The sequence below is a fragment of the Phoxinus phoxinus genome, assembly GCF_949152265.1.
Source record: "Phoxinus phoxinus genome assembly, chromosome: 10".
Lineage (NCBI taxonomy): Eukaryota > Metazoa > Chordata > Actinopteri > Cypriniformes > Leuciscidae > Phoxinus > Phoxinus phoxinus.
In genome coordinates this window covers 2,109,288-2,123,273 of record NC_136885.1, presented here as the reverse complement: position 1 = coordinate 2,123,273, position 13,986 = coordinate 2,109,288, and the positions used below count along the sequence as shown (strand labels likewise).

The window sequence follows — 13,986 nt, the reverse complement described above, 5'->3', positions numbered from 1 at the left end:
GTAATGTGTTTTATAATGAGTATGCGGTGCACTATCCTAAACACTGTAAACTTTTACAGTACTGTATATAATAAAAGATTTTGATGTATTTTCTGTTAACAACGGGACACTGGAGTTGACAATCGAGTAATGACTTAAGATATATTTTCTGCGAAGTGCCCCATTCTTCGTAATTTCATGGAATTGCATTGAATGACAACAGAATTTTTATTTAAAACTGCTTACCAGCTGACAGGATTACTTGAGAGTGGTGATGGTACCACAGTTTCAGCTTCATTCAGCTCTGCATTCTGGAGGATCAATAAACATGCACAATATTGTTACAAAAACATAAAGAGTCACTGTAGATGATGTAACAGTTGCCTAGTGATGAGTGAGAAGAACAAAGCTGGGGACATTGACTGTACTGTGACCTTAAAAGCCCCCTGGATTTATGTTCTATCATAATGATGATACATTATATAGTTTTAAGGTTATTTTATAACTCCAATGTAATGCTTTTAGTCTGAATATGTCCTTTTTTCACATCTATACTGAGACATTTGGTACATTAGAACCACATTTACCAGTATGATGTTCTCGTTCAGATTCCATGTCTGCACACTTGCTTGGTCTTCGTCTGTTTGTCCAAGTTCATCACCTTCATTCCACTCCACTGTGTCTTCCTGATCATCATCTCCAAGGGTTTCAAATATGTTGTTGTGTAGTGGAGGAATCCGGTTGGTCAAGTCAATGAACTCATAGCCTCGTTGTATATCACAGAGCTCATGTGAATACTGTGGACTCTTCGGTTGCAGCACACTTTGATTCCTCAATTCATCAGTCTCCTTGTCACTTGAGGTGCTTGTTAGTCTTTGGACTGAGCGTGTTCTTTTGGTGACATTTGGTGATGAAAGGGAGCTGTGTGAAGTGCTGGTGTCTCTTGGTCTCAAAAGTCAAACCTCTCTGTGGAACATCCTCCATTCCTCTAGTTCTCTGAAGAACATGCAATATAACATCCAATGATTAACTCAGCCATTCAGCTAAATTAAAGTGTTAAATTAAAGGGTTAGTTCACCCAAAAATGTCAACTCTGTCAGTAGTTACTCACCCTCATGTTGTTCAACCCCGTAAGACTTTCGTTCATCTTCAGAACACAAATTAAGATATTGTGATTAAATCTGAGAGCGGTCTCACTCCTCCATAGGCTTCTATGGTACAAGCCGGCCCAGAAAGTTAGTAAGACGATGTTTAAAATAGTGACTACAGCGGCTCAACCATAAGTTTATCAAGCGACAAGAATACTTTTTGTGCGCAAAAAACAACGACTTTATTCAACTATTCATTTTCTTCTGTGTGTGCCTCTGAGTGAGTTCACGAAGTGTAACAGCGCAGCACTTCTGGGTTGAACATCAGAACGCCGGCTCACTATTGGCTGACGCTGGTCATGTGTGTGATGCTGGCCAATAGTGAGACAGCTCTCAGATTTAATCAAAATATCTTAATTTGTGTTCCGAAGATTAACAAAAGTCTTGAACGAAGGTCTTACAGGGTTGGACAACATGAGGGAGAGTAATTACTGACAGAATTTACATTTTTGGGTGAACTAACCCTTTAATAATATTAATAGCCACTCAGCTAAATTAAACACATTTACAACAATTATGTCACTGTATTTAAAAATAAAGCCCCAAATACGGTAACACTTTATAATAACTGCACGTTATTAATCAGTAATTAAGCATTAGTAAACAGTTAATTCTTCATTTATAAAGCATTAATAGACATTAATAAGCAGTTTATAAATACAGCTATAGATGCTTTATTCTTGATTTATAAGCATATCTATAATGCTTTAAATAATTGTATTGTCATACTTTATTAATGATCAATTTATCATTTCTAAATGAAGTATAGCATTATTTACAAACCAATCATTTAGGAGTTGTCCGTGATGCATACGATCACTTAGAAAGTGTGAGTAAATGTGGTTAATTCAGGTAGTTATAAAGCATTTACAAAGGAGATTTAAATGCTCATTTGTCTTCTAAGCTGAACAAATAAACAAACACAACACAGTGATACAGAACATAGAAATATTAAAAGCCTTTAAATCTCCTTTGTAAATGCTTTACAAGGCATGAATAGTCCTCACTTTAGATGAGCTCACAAAAAATAGTTTACTGACAACTACTAAATGCTTTACAACTACCTGAATTAACCCTGAATTACAGTAGTATTACATGTTAATAAAGCATTTATTAACACACTAAGTAACTATTACTATATGTCTGAATAATAAGATGTATGAATGTACATTTTAAATAGTTTATTAATCATTTACTTACACTTTCTAAGTGAGCTTATGAACCACTGACAACTCCTAAATAACTGGTTTGTTAATAATGCTATACTTCATTTAGAAATGATATATTGATCATTAATAAAGTATGAAAATACAATGAATAAACACATTATAGATATGCTTTTAAATCAAGAATAAAGCATTTGTTGCTGTATTTATAAACTGCTTATTAATGTCTATTAATGCTTTGTAAATGATGAATTAACTGTTTACTAATGCTTAACAAATGATTAATAGCGTGCAGTTATTATAAAGTGTTACCCAAAATGGGTTAAATAACTTAAAGTCAAAGTCTTGGTGATTTTACGAACCTTCCTCTTGGTGTCTCTTTTAGATGCAAGTCCGTCATCCAGTAAATGTGTGATTGAATCCTCAGAATCACGGTCACATCCATGCGAAAACAGTTTTGCAGCAGGCCTCTCAGTATCACTGTCTAATCCAAGTGTTGAGTTCATTATTCTCCTCTTGTTCTCCATCAGATGAAGAATCCACGTCTGTGAGACACACCTCCTGTTTAGTGCAAATGTAAAACCTCAACATTTTCAGCTTGGTTTGTTCACACAGAATCCAACAGTGCTATCCAAGGGAATTTGGTTTCTTTTAAAATCACAAACATGAAAAGTGAAGTCTATTTCTGCACCTTTGGAGACGGCCCATTTGGGGAAAAAAGGTTCCTTCCCATTTCCATGATTTGTAAACCGGTTGTCTTTTCTTCAACCGTCACATGTCTAGTCGTCACCATTACTGGTCCTCACTTGCTGGTCTCCATTACGGCAGAAGTGAAGCCATCCAATTTCAATTCTTCTGGAGGATTTTTCTGCAGATACATTTTTGTGTCTTGCCAATACATTTCTTTCCTTAGGGAAGACACATGCTTTAACATTCAAAGTTTTAGCTGACTTTGATCCCAGTTTCCTTGCTTCAATTGTATCTCTCAGATTCTGTAACAGAGATTGTTTATCCGAACAGGCCGATGTTTGTTGACCGAAGGAGAGGACAGCCAGTCGGTCACCATACGAATGAATATACTTTGCCATTTGCCCATCGGTCATGACAGAGAGCACAGACTTGTCAATCTGAAAGTGCAGAGAAGATCTAATTTTATAGATTGCTTCTTGAAAGAACATAAATGCACTCATGAACTCATAATATGTTAACACAGTCTAGATTTATGAATGTTCTTTGTTTTTTTTACAGTAAGTCTCGTTATCTATATGCCATCCTGGTTCTAAAATGGGGCTCAATATTAGCATGCAGGGTATAGTTAATGTAGCTTGTAGCTACTGGTAATTACAGTCGAGTGGATATGTTGGTACCCACCCCTGCAGAATTTACAACATTTAGCATTTAAAAAATAAAAGGGATCCAAAAATTGCTACAAATGATTACATTTTATTTAGTACTGCTTTAGATAAAGATATTTCATGTGAGTTATGTTTACATCTATTCCACGTACATAATAACAATGCCTAAAAATGTATATGAACAAAATAAAAACTGAATTATACCAATTAAAGAGTTCATAATTCACATCATCTTGGTTACTTTGATACGTTGCTTGTTGATGATCATTGATGTGTGTATCCTCTGTGATGGTTGTACGTGTCACACCACTACTTGTCCCCGTCCACTGGCTACCTGGAGCTGCTCGCATCAAATGTAAAGCTTTTACGCTGACCTTTAGGACGGTCACTAAGAGCACTCTCCTACCCTCATGAACTCACAAAACAATACAGTCACTGATCATGTTTGAAGTCAACCATCTTACACATCATGCACATATTTTGAACATGCTTATTTGTGTCATTTAAGTTATTGTGGAATAGTGCAAACTATGTTCTGTTACATAAAACAGCTTTATCAGGACAGCCCTGTATAAAAACATTGCAATTGTAATGATCCCTCTTATTTTTGCAAGGGAGTGCAACTTACTCATATACACTCAACTGTACTATACAATAATTACTAGTGAATTGCACTTACGGCACTGTACACCAATTCTGATTCAACAACAAAGGTGAAATTAATTATTCTGGTGATATTCGGACAGCTCCTGGCTAGCAGTAATAATTCAAACATAGCCTGTGTGTACATATGTAGCTGTGGTTTTTAAGGATAATATGACATGTTTACACTAGGGATACATGTCAACACCTTTGGTTGCCTCATTAAAAATAGCTATCATTTACATATAAGCCTATAGATGGGTTTCCGTTTCTCGAATTACCCATTATCCTTTGCGGCGCGCCGCCATGTTGTGTGTCAAAGCTGTCATGCATGTTAACCGCATTTTCAGTTACCCAAGTATTTTTGACTCTTGTGTTGAGATAACAATGACAAATTCCTCCAAACCTGGCGACAAGGTTAAGGTTATTTACAGGGACACATTAGACTGCGACCATTTTTGGAGAATGTGCGAGTTAAAATTGTATATGGTCGTTTTTGTGCGAGTGCATGGTCATGTAACTTACTAATGGTTAAATTCACGCATGAATTCTCCTGCATTTTACTTGTTTTAGCGCCCGCCAAAGTGAATGTTTGTCCCGCCAAAGTCTTATTTGATCGGTGAGTAATGTAGATGAACTGCTGCGCTTGTGACCTGCTTGTGACAGGCAGGGCGCATGTTTAACTGAGAGAGAGAGAGAGAGAGAGCCGGTCGCGCGCGCGCACTCCCTCTCTCTTCGTAGCCAGGCGAAAGTGTAAACAAGACTTCACCGTCTCCAAACTAAGCGCTGTCTTGCTCTCTCTCCCTCGTGGTAAAGTTAGTCTGGAGCCCTGCATTGACGGTTCACATCGCTGTAGCCAGGCGGCTGATATCTGCACAGCCCTTACGGTACATTTAGACTCAGTGTCAAGACAACACCATCTGGGTAAAAAAAACAACAACACCACAACGCTCCGAACTAATTTATTGTAGGAGAGAGATGGAGAGCAGAGGCACGGAGCGATTAAAGGAACTCAGCTGTTTATCAATTTACCTGAAATAAAAAGCAGACTTTATAGTGTCTTTTGTTTGGGTCAGGATCGAAGCCCTCTCTGTTTATTCTCGCCAGCCATACGTTACATCTCTTGTACGAAAAGCCTTTCCGTCTCTGTTCTTTGGTGATAAATCACTTTTGTAACATCGAAATATTGTCTCTTCGTCGTGTCGGGATCAGCACGATTCGTACAGCCCCACACAACACAGCTGTGACCCATTGCTTCAGGATATTATCAGATATTATCATGCTCTGTAACACAAACGCTTGACCCACTTGACACACAAGATGGCGCCGTAATGAGTTGCGCGAGAAATGTGACGTCATCGTAAACCTATCTATAGGCCCATAAACCTTCCATGAAACATTACTCACCTTGTCCCTGTTCATGAGGATGATGTCCTCTTCTGGAACATCTCGTGACCTTATGAACTGCTGAAGATCGTCCTCCATTGCAGAGCAGTTCATGTGCTGAGTGTGATCATGGAATTATTCTATAGAAAGTAATAACATAACACCTGTAATGTGCGTGCACCGGATCACTCAAGTGATGCTGTGAGACAAGCGCGAGCCGCGAACTGCCGCGCAGAAGTCTCTCGCGAGAACACACTCACACTCGCGAGAACACACTCACACTCGCGAGAACACACTCACACTCGCGAGAACACACTCACACTCGCGAGAACACACTCACACTCGCGAGAACACACTCACACTCGCGAGAACACACTCACACTCGCGAGAACACACTCACACTCGCGAGAACACAACAGGTATCTTTAGGCTTGTTTGAGATGAGCAAAATCTGCGCAGAACCGATCACCGGTGATCAGTGCGAGATGCATGCCGGTTAGAAATGTGTCCGAGTGCGGTCCGCCTGGCTTTGATGTCATGCCGACGTATGTCAAAACACTCTCGCGAGCGCAAGGCGCACGTGTCGGATTCTGCAGTTCCACCGACTGCGCTGATCAAAAGCATGATGGGAAACGACTTGCTGACGACACAGCTTGATGCTCATTGGTTTAAACAACCGTATTGTTCTCTTTTAAAATGTTTGATTTTAAAACTCTGATATCATGTTTTATGTATAAATTATGTGTGAATATTCCCAAACTCTCTGACAGTGCGATCTCTATATGGATTATGTGATTATGTTATTTTTATTTAAAAAAATATAGAAACACATGTCTGTATTAAAGGAAAATATATATATTGATAAACACGTATTTGGAATGGGATTAAATAAGTGCTTTGGGTGTCTTGTTCATTATATTTATTTTCAAATAAAAGCAACAGAACTTAAATTACATCCAGTTTATTAGCAACACTGTGCACGAGCGTGAATCCCGCGATATCCGTCTTTGATCTCACAGGTGTCAGATCCACTGTGAGAAGAGAGAACTGTCCGGCTTGCCTGCGCTTTTTTCACTCCTCCCCTCACTGCAGCCGCCTACTCTCGCATACATTTCAGGCAAGGCGCATCTCAAACAAGCCTTTTGCGTGGGAACGTAAATGTTTCGCGTGGGAACGCAAAGTTTCTCGGGGGAACGCAAAAGAGTAAAAAATATATATATCTCCCTTCCTAATTTTTTTCCCACCACCACGTCCCTTTAGGGGCTCCGTACATTTTTATGTCAGTAAAGTACAGTACACTACAGTTTGACAAAATTACAGCCAACAGTTCATAACATGCCTATTCTTCGTGAATATGGCCTTTTCACATCATATGCATAGACAACAAGACATTCTAACAATAAGACTAACGCCGTCTTCTGGATTACATTTTTATGTCAGTAAAGGAGTCAAAACAATTACTCACCTGTCAATCAAAACACACGCAAGATCGGCGTCTCTTTCTAGTGGAAGTTTGTCCCGAAGTTCTCTCCATTTAGGGAATGCCACACCGATGTTGATCCTGGTTTTATTTCTCTTCTTGTGCCGAATTCTTCTGGGCTCGTTTGGTTGACCCGTACGTTGACGTTTATGGGACTTGTGTTTGTCGACAGAACCGGCAGCAATCGCTAAAAAATAATTGTGTTCATAACGACTGCACGAAACAAGCTAACGTTTGTTGCTTGATAGACGCTACAACTACAACTTCCGCATTTGTCCAGGACTCCGCGCACGAGCGGAAACCGAGGGTAACGCGGATATGATGTCATTGACTGCATAGACATGTATAAAGGCTAGATGGCTTACCGGTGTGGTGAAGTGTTGGGTCCATAGACATCATATAGATAGACGCCCTATCGACCGCTACTGCCTACTAGCGCGGTCGAGCCGTGGAGCCGCCATCTTAAACCGGTCACCCGCTCCACTCAGTGTATTCTGTATGGCAGGAGCAATGAGCTGTCAGCGCATTTAATTAATCATAACTCACTGAAGACCGAACTGATTTTCATGCGGGGTTTTTTTCTGCAAAGGTCATTCATGTAGCTATGATACAGGACACATGGTTCGGCATATTTTAATATTCATAGTAGGCTTAACAGTAATATAATATTCTGATATAAGATATAAAGTGACCAGACGTCCAAAATCATAATATGTGATGTAGGATACAAGGTATTTTATAAATCACACACTATAAATATGATCAAGAAACAGAAACAGAGTTGCAGTAAAGTAAGATATTTTAATATGTTGAAGAAACAATAATGATTTGTGACACACACACACACACACACACACTCTCTCTCTCTCTCTCTCTCTCTCTCTCTCTCTCTCTCACACACACACACACACACACACACACTCGATTTGCGCATCGCCGACGCCGTCATGTGTGTATTAACGTTCCACAGGTAACGTAACTTAACGTTAACGTTATTAACGTTACATTGCTTCCTGATATCACATGCGCAAACACAAATAACCTATATTTATATATGTACATACTACAGGGCCGTTGAATGCTTGTATCTGATAACCGTGAAGCTCTTGTAATTATTACTTTACCCAACCTCTCCATGCCGAGTGATGCAGTAAACACAGCCTAGCTAACGTTAGCTGGCTACGATTTCAGTACAGTAATATCAAAGATCCTTGCTCCTCCTCAATTATCTGGTAATATTCTATTCACAAAATACAACCAAACGTACGGTAATGTTAAAATGTACTTGTTAAAAGTAATCCCGGGCCCTATTTGCGCTGGTCCGCCGATTAGAACAGGAAAATGCTCCACAGTGCTCTGGAATCTGACTGCTGCTAAGCAACGAAACTAGGAGTACGACCGGTTTAAGATGGCGGCCGTATTTCTCGGTGCCCAGCGGCCAATAGGGCATCTAGTCCATAGACAGTATATAAACTGGACACAGCGACCCCATAGGTTTCAACGGAGAGCAGTGAAGTCAATTAGAAGCACTTACTTCCTGATCGCAAGGCGAACTGCGCAGGCTCAAACTGAGCTTGACGACGTAGATGTGACGTGAGCAACCTGTAGGTCTTCTAGTAGCTGTGCCGAGAGAAATCTGAATCATTCCCTTCCGAATCTCGCAGAGACGGAGAGCGTGGGTATTTGCTGTCCATGAGCTAGCAACGGGAGCAACTTTATCACTCTCTATGGGCTTCTCCCTTGACTTTATGCCTCCACGTCCTCCCGATTGCTTGCGAGCTTCTCTGCCTGTCCATACGGTAATTTTTCGACTTGTGCGACAGAGTCGCGCGGGTATGACGCAATCGTTAGCCTGTTTTTACAAAAACTGCTTCTACGGGGCCATAACGTAAGATACAAGGTAATGGAGCCTTTTATACATTTTCGTGTTTCTTTAGAAATAAACAATGGACAAACGGTGTCTTTAAACGCCTCAGATGTAAAGTTATTCGCTGTCAAAGTGACGCCAAAATGAATGGGAGTCAATGGAATGCTAACAGCAGGTGGGGGTCCGCTAGCCAATGGCGGCGCCCAGGTCGGCTTCAATATCTTTCGGAACACTGCCCCCCTGATCTAGTCTCTATATAATAATATCTATGGTTGGGTCCGTAAGTGTTGAGTCCGGGCTAAGGACCCTTTAGTATGCCAGTAGTATGCCTGATCTAAATCTGTTCTCGCGATAACTTGTAAGTTAGCTAAATTTAAAAATACTACTATTACGGTATATTGTGTCACGAAATGTAGTTTTTATAGTTTTTCAGTCAACAATGTAGTTGTTTAAAGCGCAAATATGTTGTTTATTTATACAGATAGCGCATATTTTAAACTTTGATCTGACGTTTTCGGAGTTGTGAAAAATACTACCGTTATTGTGTCACGAAATGTAGTTGTTATAGTTTTTCAGTCGACGATGTAGTTGTTTAAAGCGCAAATATGTTGTTTATTTATACAGATAGCGCCTATTTAAAATTTTGATCTGACGTTTTCGGAGTTGTGAGATCCAGGCGATCACCGGCCGCTCAGCGCTCATGTTACCCCGCCTGGAACAGCCTTACCTCGGCTAGTCCTTCTGATGTTTGCCGCTGGCTGATGTCTCTAGTCTAGTGGTTAAACATGAGATAATATTTGTCTTGTGTAGGCTATATCTAACGGGCGATATTTGATCTTATTAATCTTTAATTTGTTCCCCGGCAAATCGTTTTGGTTGAGGGCAAAGTTTAGTTTCATAACTTTATGATTTAGGCTATTTAACGTTGTAGCCTGCAGACTTATGTTTGACTGAATCGTTTAACTTACTTTATTTCTTGACTTGTATAGCTTCTTATGCCTTTTAGGCTACTTATACTTTTATAATGTCTATTATTGATCAATAAAACTGAAATGTAACAAAAAGAGACAGGGTTGTGTCATTTTATTCGATATAGCCTATGTAAGAATATTTTAATATATAAACAGAATATATATTAGCAGAAATAAGTTACATTTAACTAAGTTAAAAATTACAATAAAGAACAATAGACTGTTTTTTATTCATGTGTATTATTCTAGATAATTAATGAAGTACAGTTACATGCTAGTGTGCATATATATGTAACTATATGAGGGGCTAAAATGGAAATGGATGATTCTTTCTCTTTCTTTCAGAAATGTGTTAGAGTGAAGAGAGCCAGAGAGCCACGATGGCATATTGTGCACCCACCCAATGCCCCAGAAGTAATAGTTTTCTTCTGCTATTTATTGTACAACATTAAACTTTTAACAGATTTGTTTTGTACAACTAAGGCGAGGTAATAATGTATTTTTATATAACTGTGTGTTAATAGTGCTGTTATCCCTTTTCTCTATAGCCTACATTTCTCACTATTACAATGTGTTTTTTCATCCAACAACAGTCTGGATCATTGGAGACTCAACGTCCGGCGTGGGGCTGAAGGCACAGGGGAAGCAAAAGGTGGAGTTCGAGTCCCGGAAAAGAAAAAATGTGAAATCATTTCACATCCACGAAGGAGAGGAGGTACTCAAAGCAAACAAAAGAAAAGAGGGAATGCAAAGGTGGACGTTTAGAGGGGAACTGGACAGGCCCTTTTTTAGTCAAAGACATTACCGGGAAAGGGGTGGCTACACTTGCAGACAAATCAGGCAACATTCTCCGCCAGAAAACCAATGTGTCTCAACTCAAACCATACCTGCGGCGTGACATTAACCTGGATGATGTGAAAGGTAGTAACTTACAGTAGATTGGTTCATTTTTTATTTTATAAGTAAATGTTTATGCCAAATTTAAAATATTACATTTACAACCTTTTCAGGTAATATTCATGATGACCATGATTACTGCCTGAAGACAGACATGGCAGGAGGTGATGCATCTCGCACAGGTATGCTTTATCTGATTTTTATATTAGAGTTAGATTAGCATTTATTTTTTATATTTAAAAATAAGTAACTTTGGCAAAGATTTGTGACTGATCCAAACGTGTTCACAGAAATTGTTCAGTTTTCTGTGGATCGCTTTCACATCTTGGAGCTTGAAGAGGTAAGATGTCAAATAAATTGAAGGATGTTATACATTATATAATACTGTATATGTCAAACAATTACAAAGCATAATTTTTTCTAGGAAATTTTTATGAGAATTTTGAGTGAGGAAACCAACAGAAAGCGGCCACTCATTCAGTTTCCGAGATGCCAGGCCACAGTTGAAGATTTTGAGACACTGTGTCCACAGAAGAAAAGTTTCCCATGGCTCAATGACGACGTTAGAATTTCAATCTTATAACATTTTTGTAGTGAACACATATTTGTAATATATATTTGTAATACCTCTAGTTAGTCCCGGTTTCCAGAAAACATCCAAACAATAAGCTGTAATTGGACACAATCCCACCTGCAATCTATTGCATATGGCTTTAGACCGTTTGTTTGGTAGACATTTTAATTAAAGTTCCTGTCATGATAAAAAAACTATTTTACTGCACTCAAGAGACTCAGAGTCTGTAACACTAAGTTGCATTCCAAAATTCCACTATTTTGTATAATGGAATAAACTTCTGATCTTGAATCTGATAAACTTTATTTTTAGACCTAAAAAATCTATAAGTAGTGTAGTACTAGCTAGGGCTTATAGATTTTTTGGGTCTAAAAATAAAGTGTATCAGATCTTCTCGAAACCTTGGATTTTGATAAGGGGTTCTAGAGCCTTCCACAGCTGAGATATGGAGATCCCACGCAGCATTTATTCCATTGTACAAAATATTAGAATTTTGGGATGCAACTTAGTGTTACGGACTCTGGGGAGCCTGCGAGGGTGATCGCAAAAGACCTGAGTAACCATTAAATAACAGGCATATGTCATCCCAATTCACCATACGATCCCTCCGAGTCATTATGCGTCCAATGGCAGCTTATTTGTATGGGTGCTTGTCCACAAACCTCCTATACTTCTTATATTATTAAACAACATTTTTATGGTAACCTACTATTTCTTTTAGATTCTTGACAAAAGGATCGCACAGCTCTGTAAAGCACATGGTGGAACTGCATTACAGGTGCACACATTTGTTCTCTGGTGGCAATCCTTCACTAACACGAAACATGTGGATGACAGTCACATTTCTTGTCTGAAGGTAAATTAAAATCTATAAATTAAATCTCAGGGGCAGAGGGGACACATTCCAGCACCAATTATTTACTTACAAATATTTTAAAGGACCTTGATGACAATGACATGGTCCTTATTCCAAGAATTGTTGGTGGACAGAGCCCTGAAAAGGGAAATCACTTCATTTTGTGGGTATGTGTGGGAAAAAGTTATATATACATTTTTGCTCAACAGTTGTTACTCTTTGTGGTTAAAGCAGTTTCTTTTTGTTTTGTAAAGGTCTTGGATGGTTTGAGGAATCTGTGTACGACCCCATTGGCAACTAGCTACAAGTCCATTTCTGAGATGGACCTGGCTATACTATGGTATTTTGTGCATTGTAAATGGCACAATTTTTATCTTCATTTACTAATGTACATTTCTTAATTTCTTTTTTCTTTTGTACAAAAGCAATGCATTCCGAAATACTTGGGACGTGGGAAAATGGACTGTTGAGTACCCAGAACAGTGGAGGCTGTCTGACTCTAACAACTGTGGGGTTTTATGCTTTTATTTTTATATTTTTTGTGTATTACATCTACATTACTTCAACAACTTTGTTAATTGCATTAGATGGCAGAAATGGAGGTGAGGGACAAATGGACCTCTATGAAAAACGAGGTGATACAGGGAGAAGATCTGTGGTATCTGAGAAGATATCATGCATCATCAATGGCAGCATATGCTGTTCAGCATATGACGTATACAAGGTATGTGTAAAATGTGTGTCCTCATTCATATAAACCAACTTATAAGTTTAATAATTCAAGTAAATCGATGTTTTTTAAAATATAGGACAGTTGAGGAGGTGGGGGAAAAAGGGAATTTGTTCTATTGTCAGTGACACTGAAATCCAGGTACATATAAGATTTTACGAAATAAAAAATGTCTAGATATTGTTTGCTATACTACATTTTTTTTTTCAGGACTTGTTCCAAGGAATTGTGAAAGGCTCACTGAAACCCACGTGGAACAAATGGTGGCAAACGAAGACTGGTAAAATGGCAAAACCAAAGAGTTTTCATCCAGCCTTGTCAGCACATGTTGAGGAACTTCTGGGACACATTGACAACATTGTGTTTACGAAAAAGAAGGATGAAAAGCTTGAACATTTTGACCTTATAATGTCTGAACTGATTCCTGAGGTATGCATTTTATGGGATCGTTTTGGTACAAATATGTATGTCTGATTTGTATATTTTTGGGTGAACTAACTCGTTAAACTAACTTAAGTAATTACTTTTTAAAAATCTTTTGTTGTTCAGGTCAGCCTTATAATACTGAGACGAACGGATGGTTTCAGTCACTTTTGGGCTGAGATATCTTATCTTGTGGAGTGTGTCATTAAAATGGCCTAATGTCACAACATCCGCCAGTCCAGCCTCCTCGTCCATCAAATGACGACAAGGTTCAGCGAGCTGACTCCGTCTGCGGCGCTGCACCTTTGAGTTTGCCCATCTGAGTAAAAACAGTGAGTGACATACATCGCACAGTAGACTTTGCGTGTGTACAAATTAACGTGTCACAGCATTTCTGTATGTTTTTGCAGAGTTCCTCAGTCTGTCCAGCCTCCTCGTCCACCAAATGACGACAAGGTTCAGCGAGCTAACTCCGCCTGCTGCGCTGCACCTTTGAGTTTGCCCATCTCAGT

At 39.0% G+C, this 13,986-nt stretch overlaps 1 protein-coding gene and 1 long non-coding RNA gene across 2 annotated transcripts; one reads left to right on the top strand and one right to left on the bottom strand.

Annotated features, from left to right (window-relative positions):
• Positions 1–231: 231 nt before the first annotated feature.
• On the bottom strand, positions 232–6,010 carry LOC307005404. The gene is made up of 5 exons (XR_013799263.1): positions 5,698–6,010; positions 2,985–3,420; positions 2,656–2,854; positions 567–975; positions 232–290 (listed from the first exon to the last, which is right to left on the bottom strand). It is a non-coding gene; the product is annotated as an uncharacterized lncRNA (long non-coding RNA).
• Positions 6,011–10,607: 4,597 nt separating this feature from the next.
• LOC307005400 (uncharacterized protein) lies at positions 10,608–13,986 on the top strand. The gene is made up of 13 exons (XM_079625525.1): positions 10,608–10,915; positions 11,005–11,073; positions 11,182–11,231; positions 11,316–11,453; positions 12,187–12,321; positions 12,405–12,488; positions 12,576–12,661; positions 12,747–12,829; positions 12,909–13,045; positions 13,131–13,192; positions 13,262–13,480; positions 13,601–13,806; positions 13,885–13,986. The coding sequence occupies exons 2-10, from the start codon at positions 11,046–11,048 to the stop codon at positions 13,137–13,139; spliced, it is 750 nt and encodes a 249-aa protein (XP_079481651.1). The 5' UTR covers positions 10,608–10,915; positions 11,005–11,045; the 3' UTR covers positions 13,140–13,192; positions 13,262–13,480; positions 13,601–13,806; positions 13,885–13,986.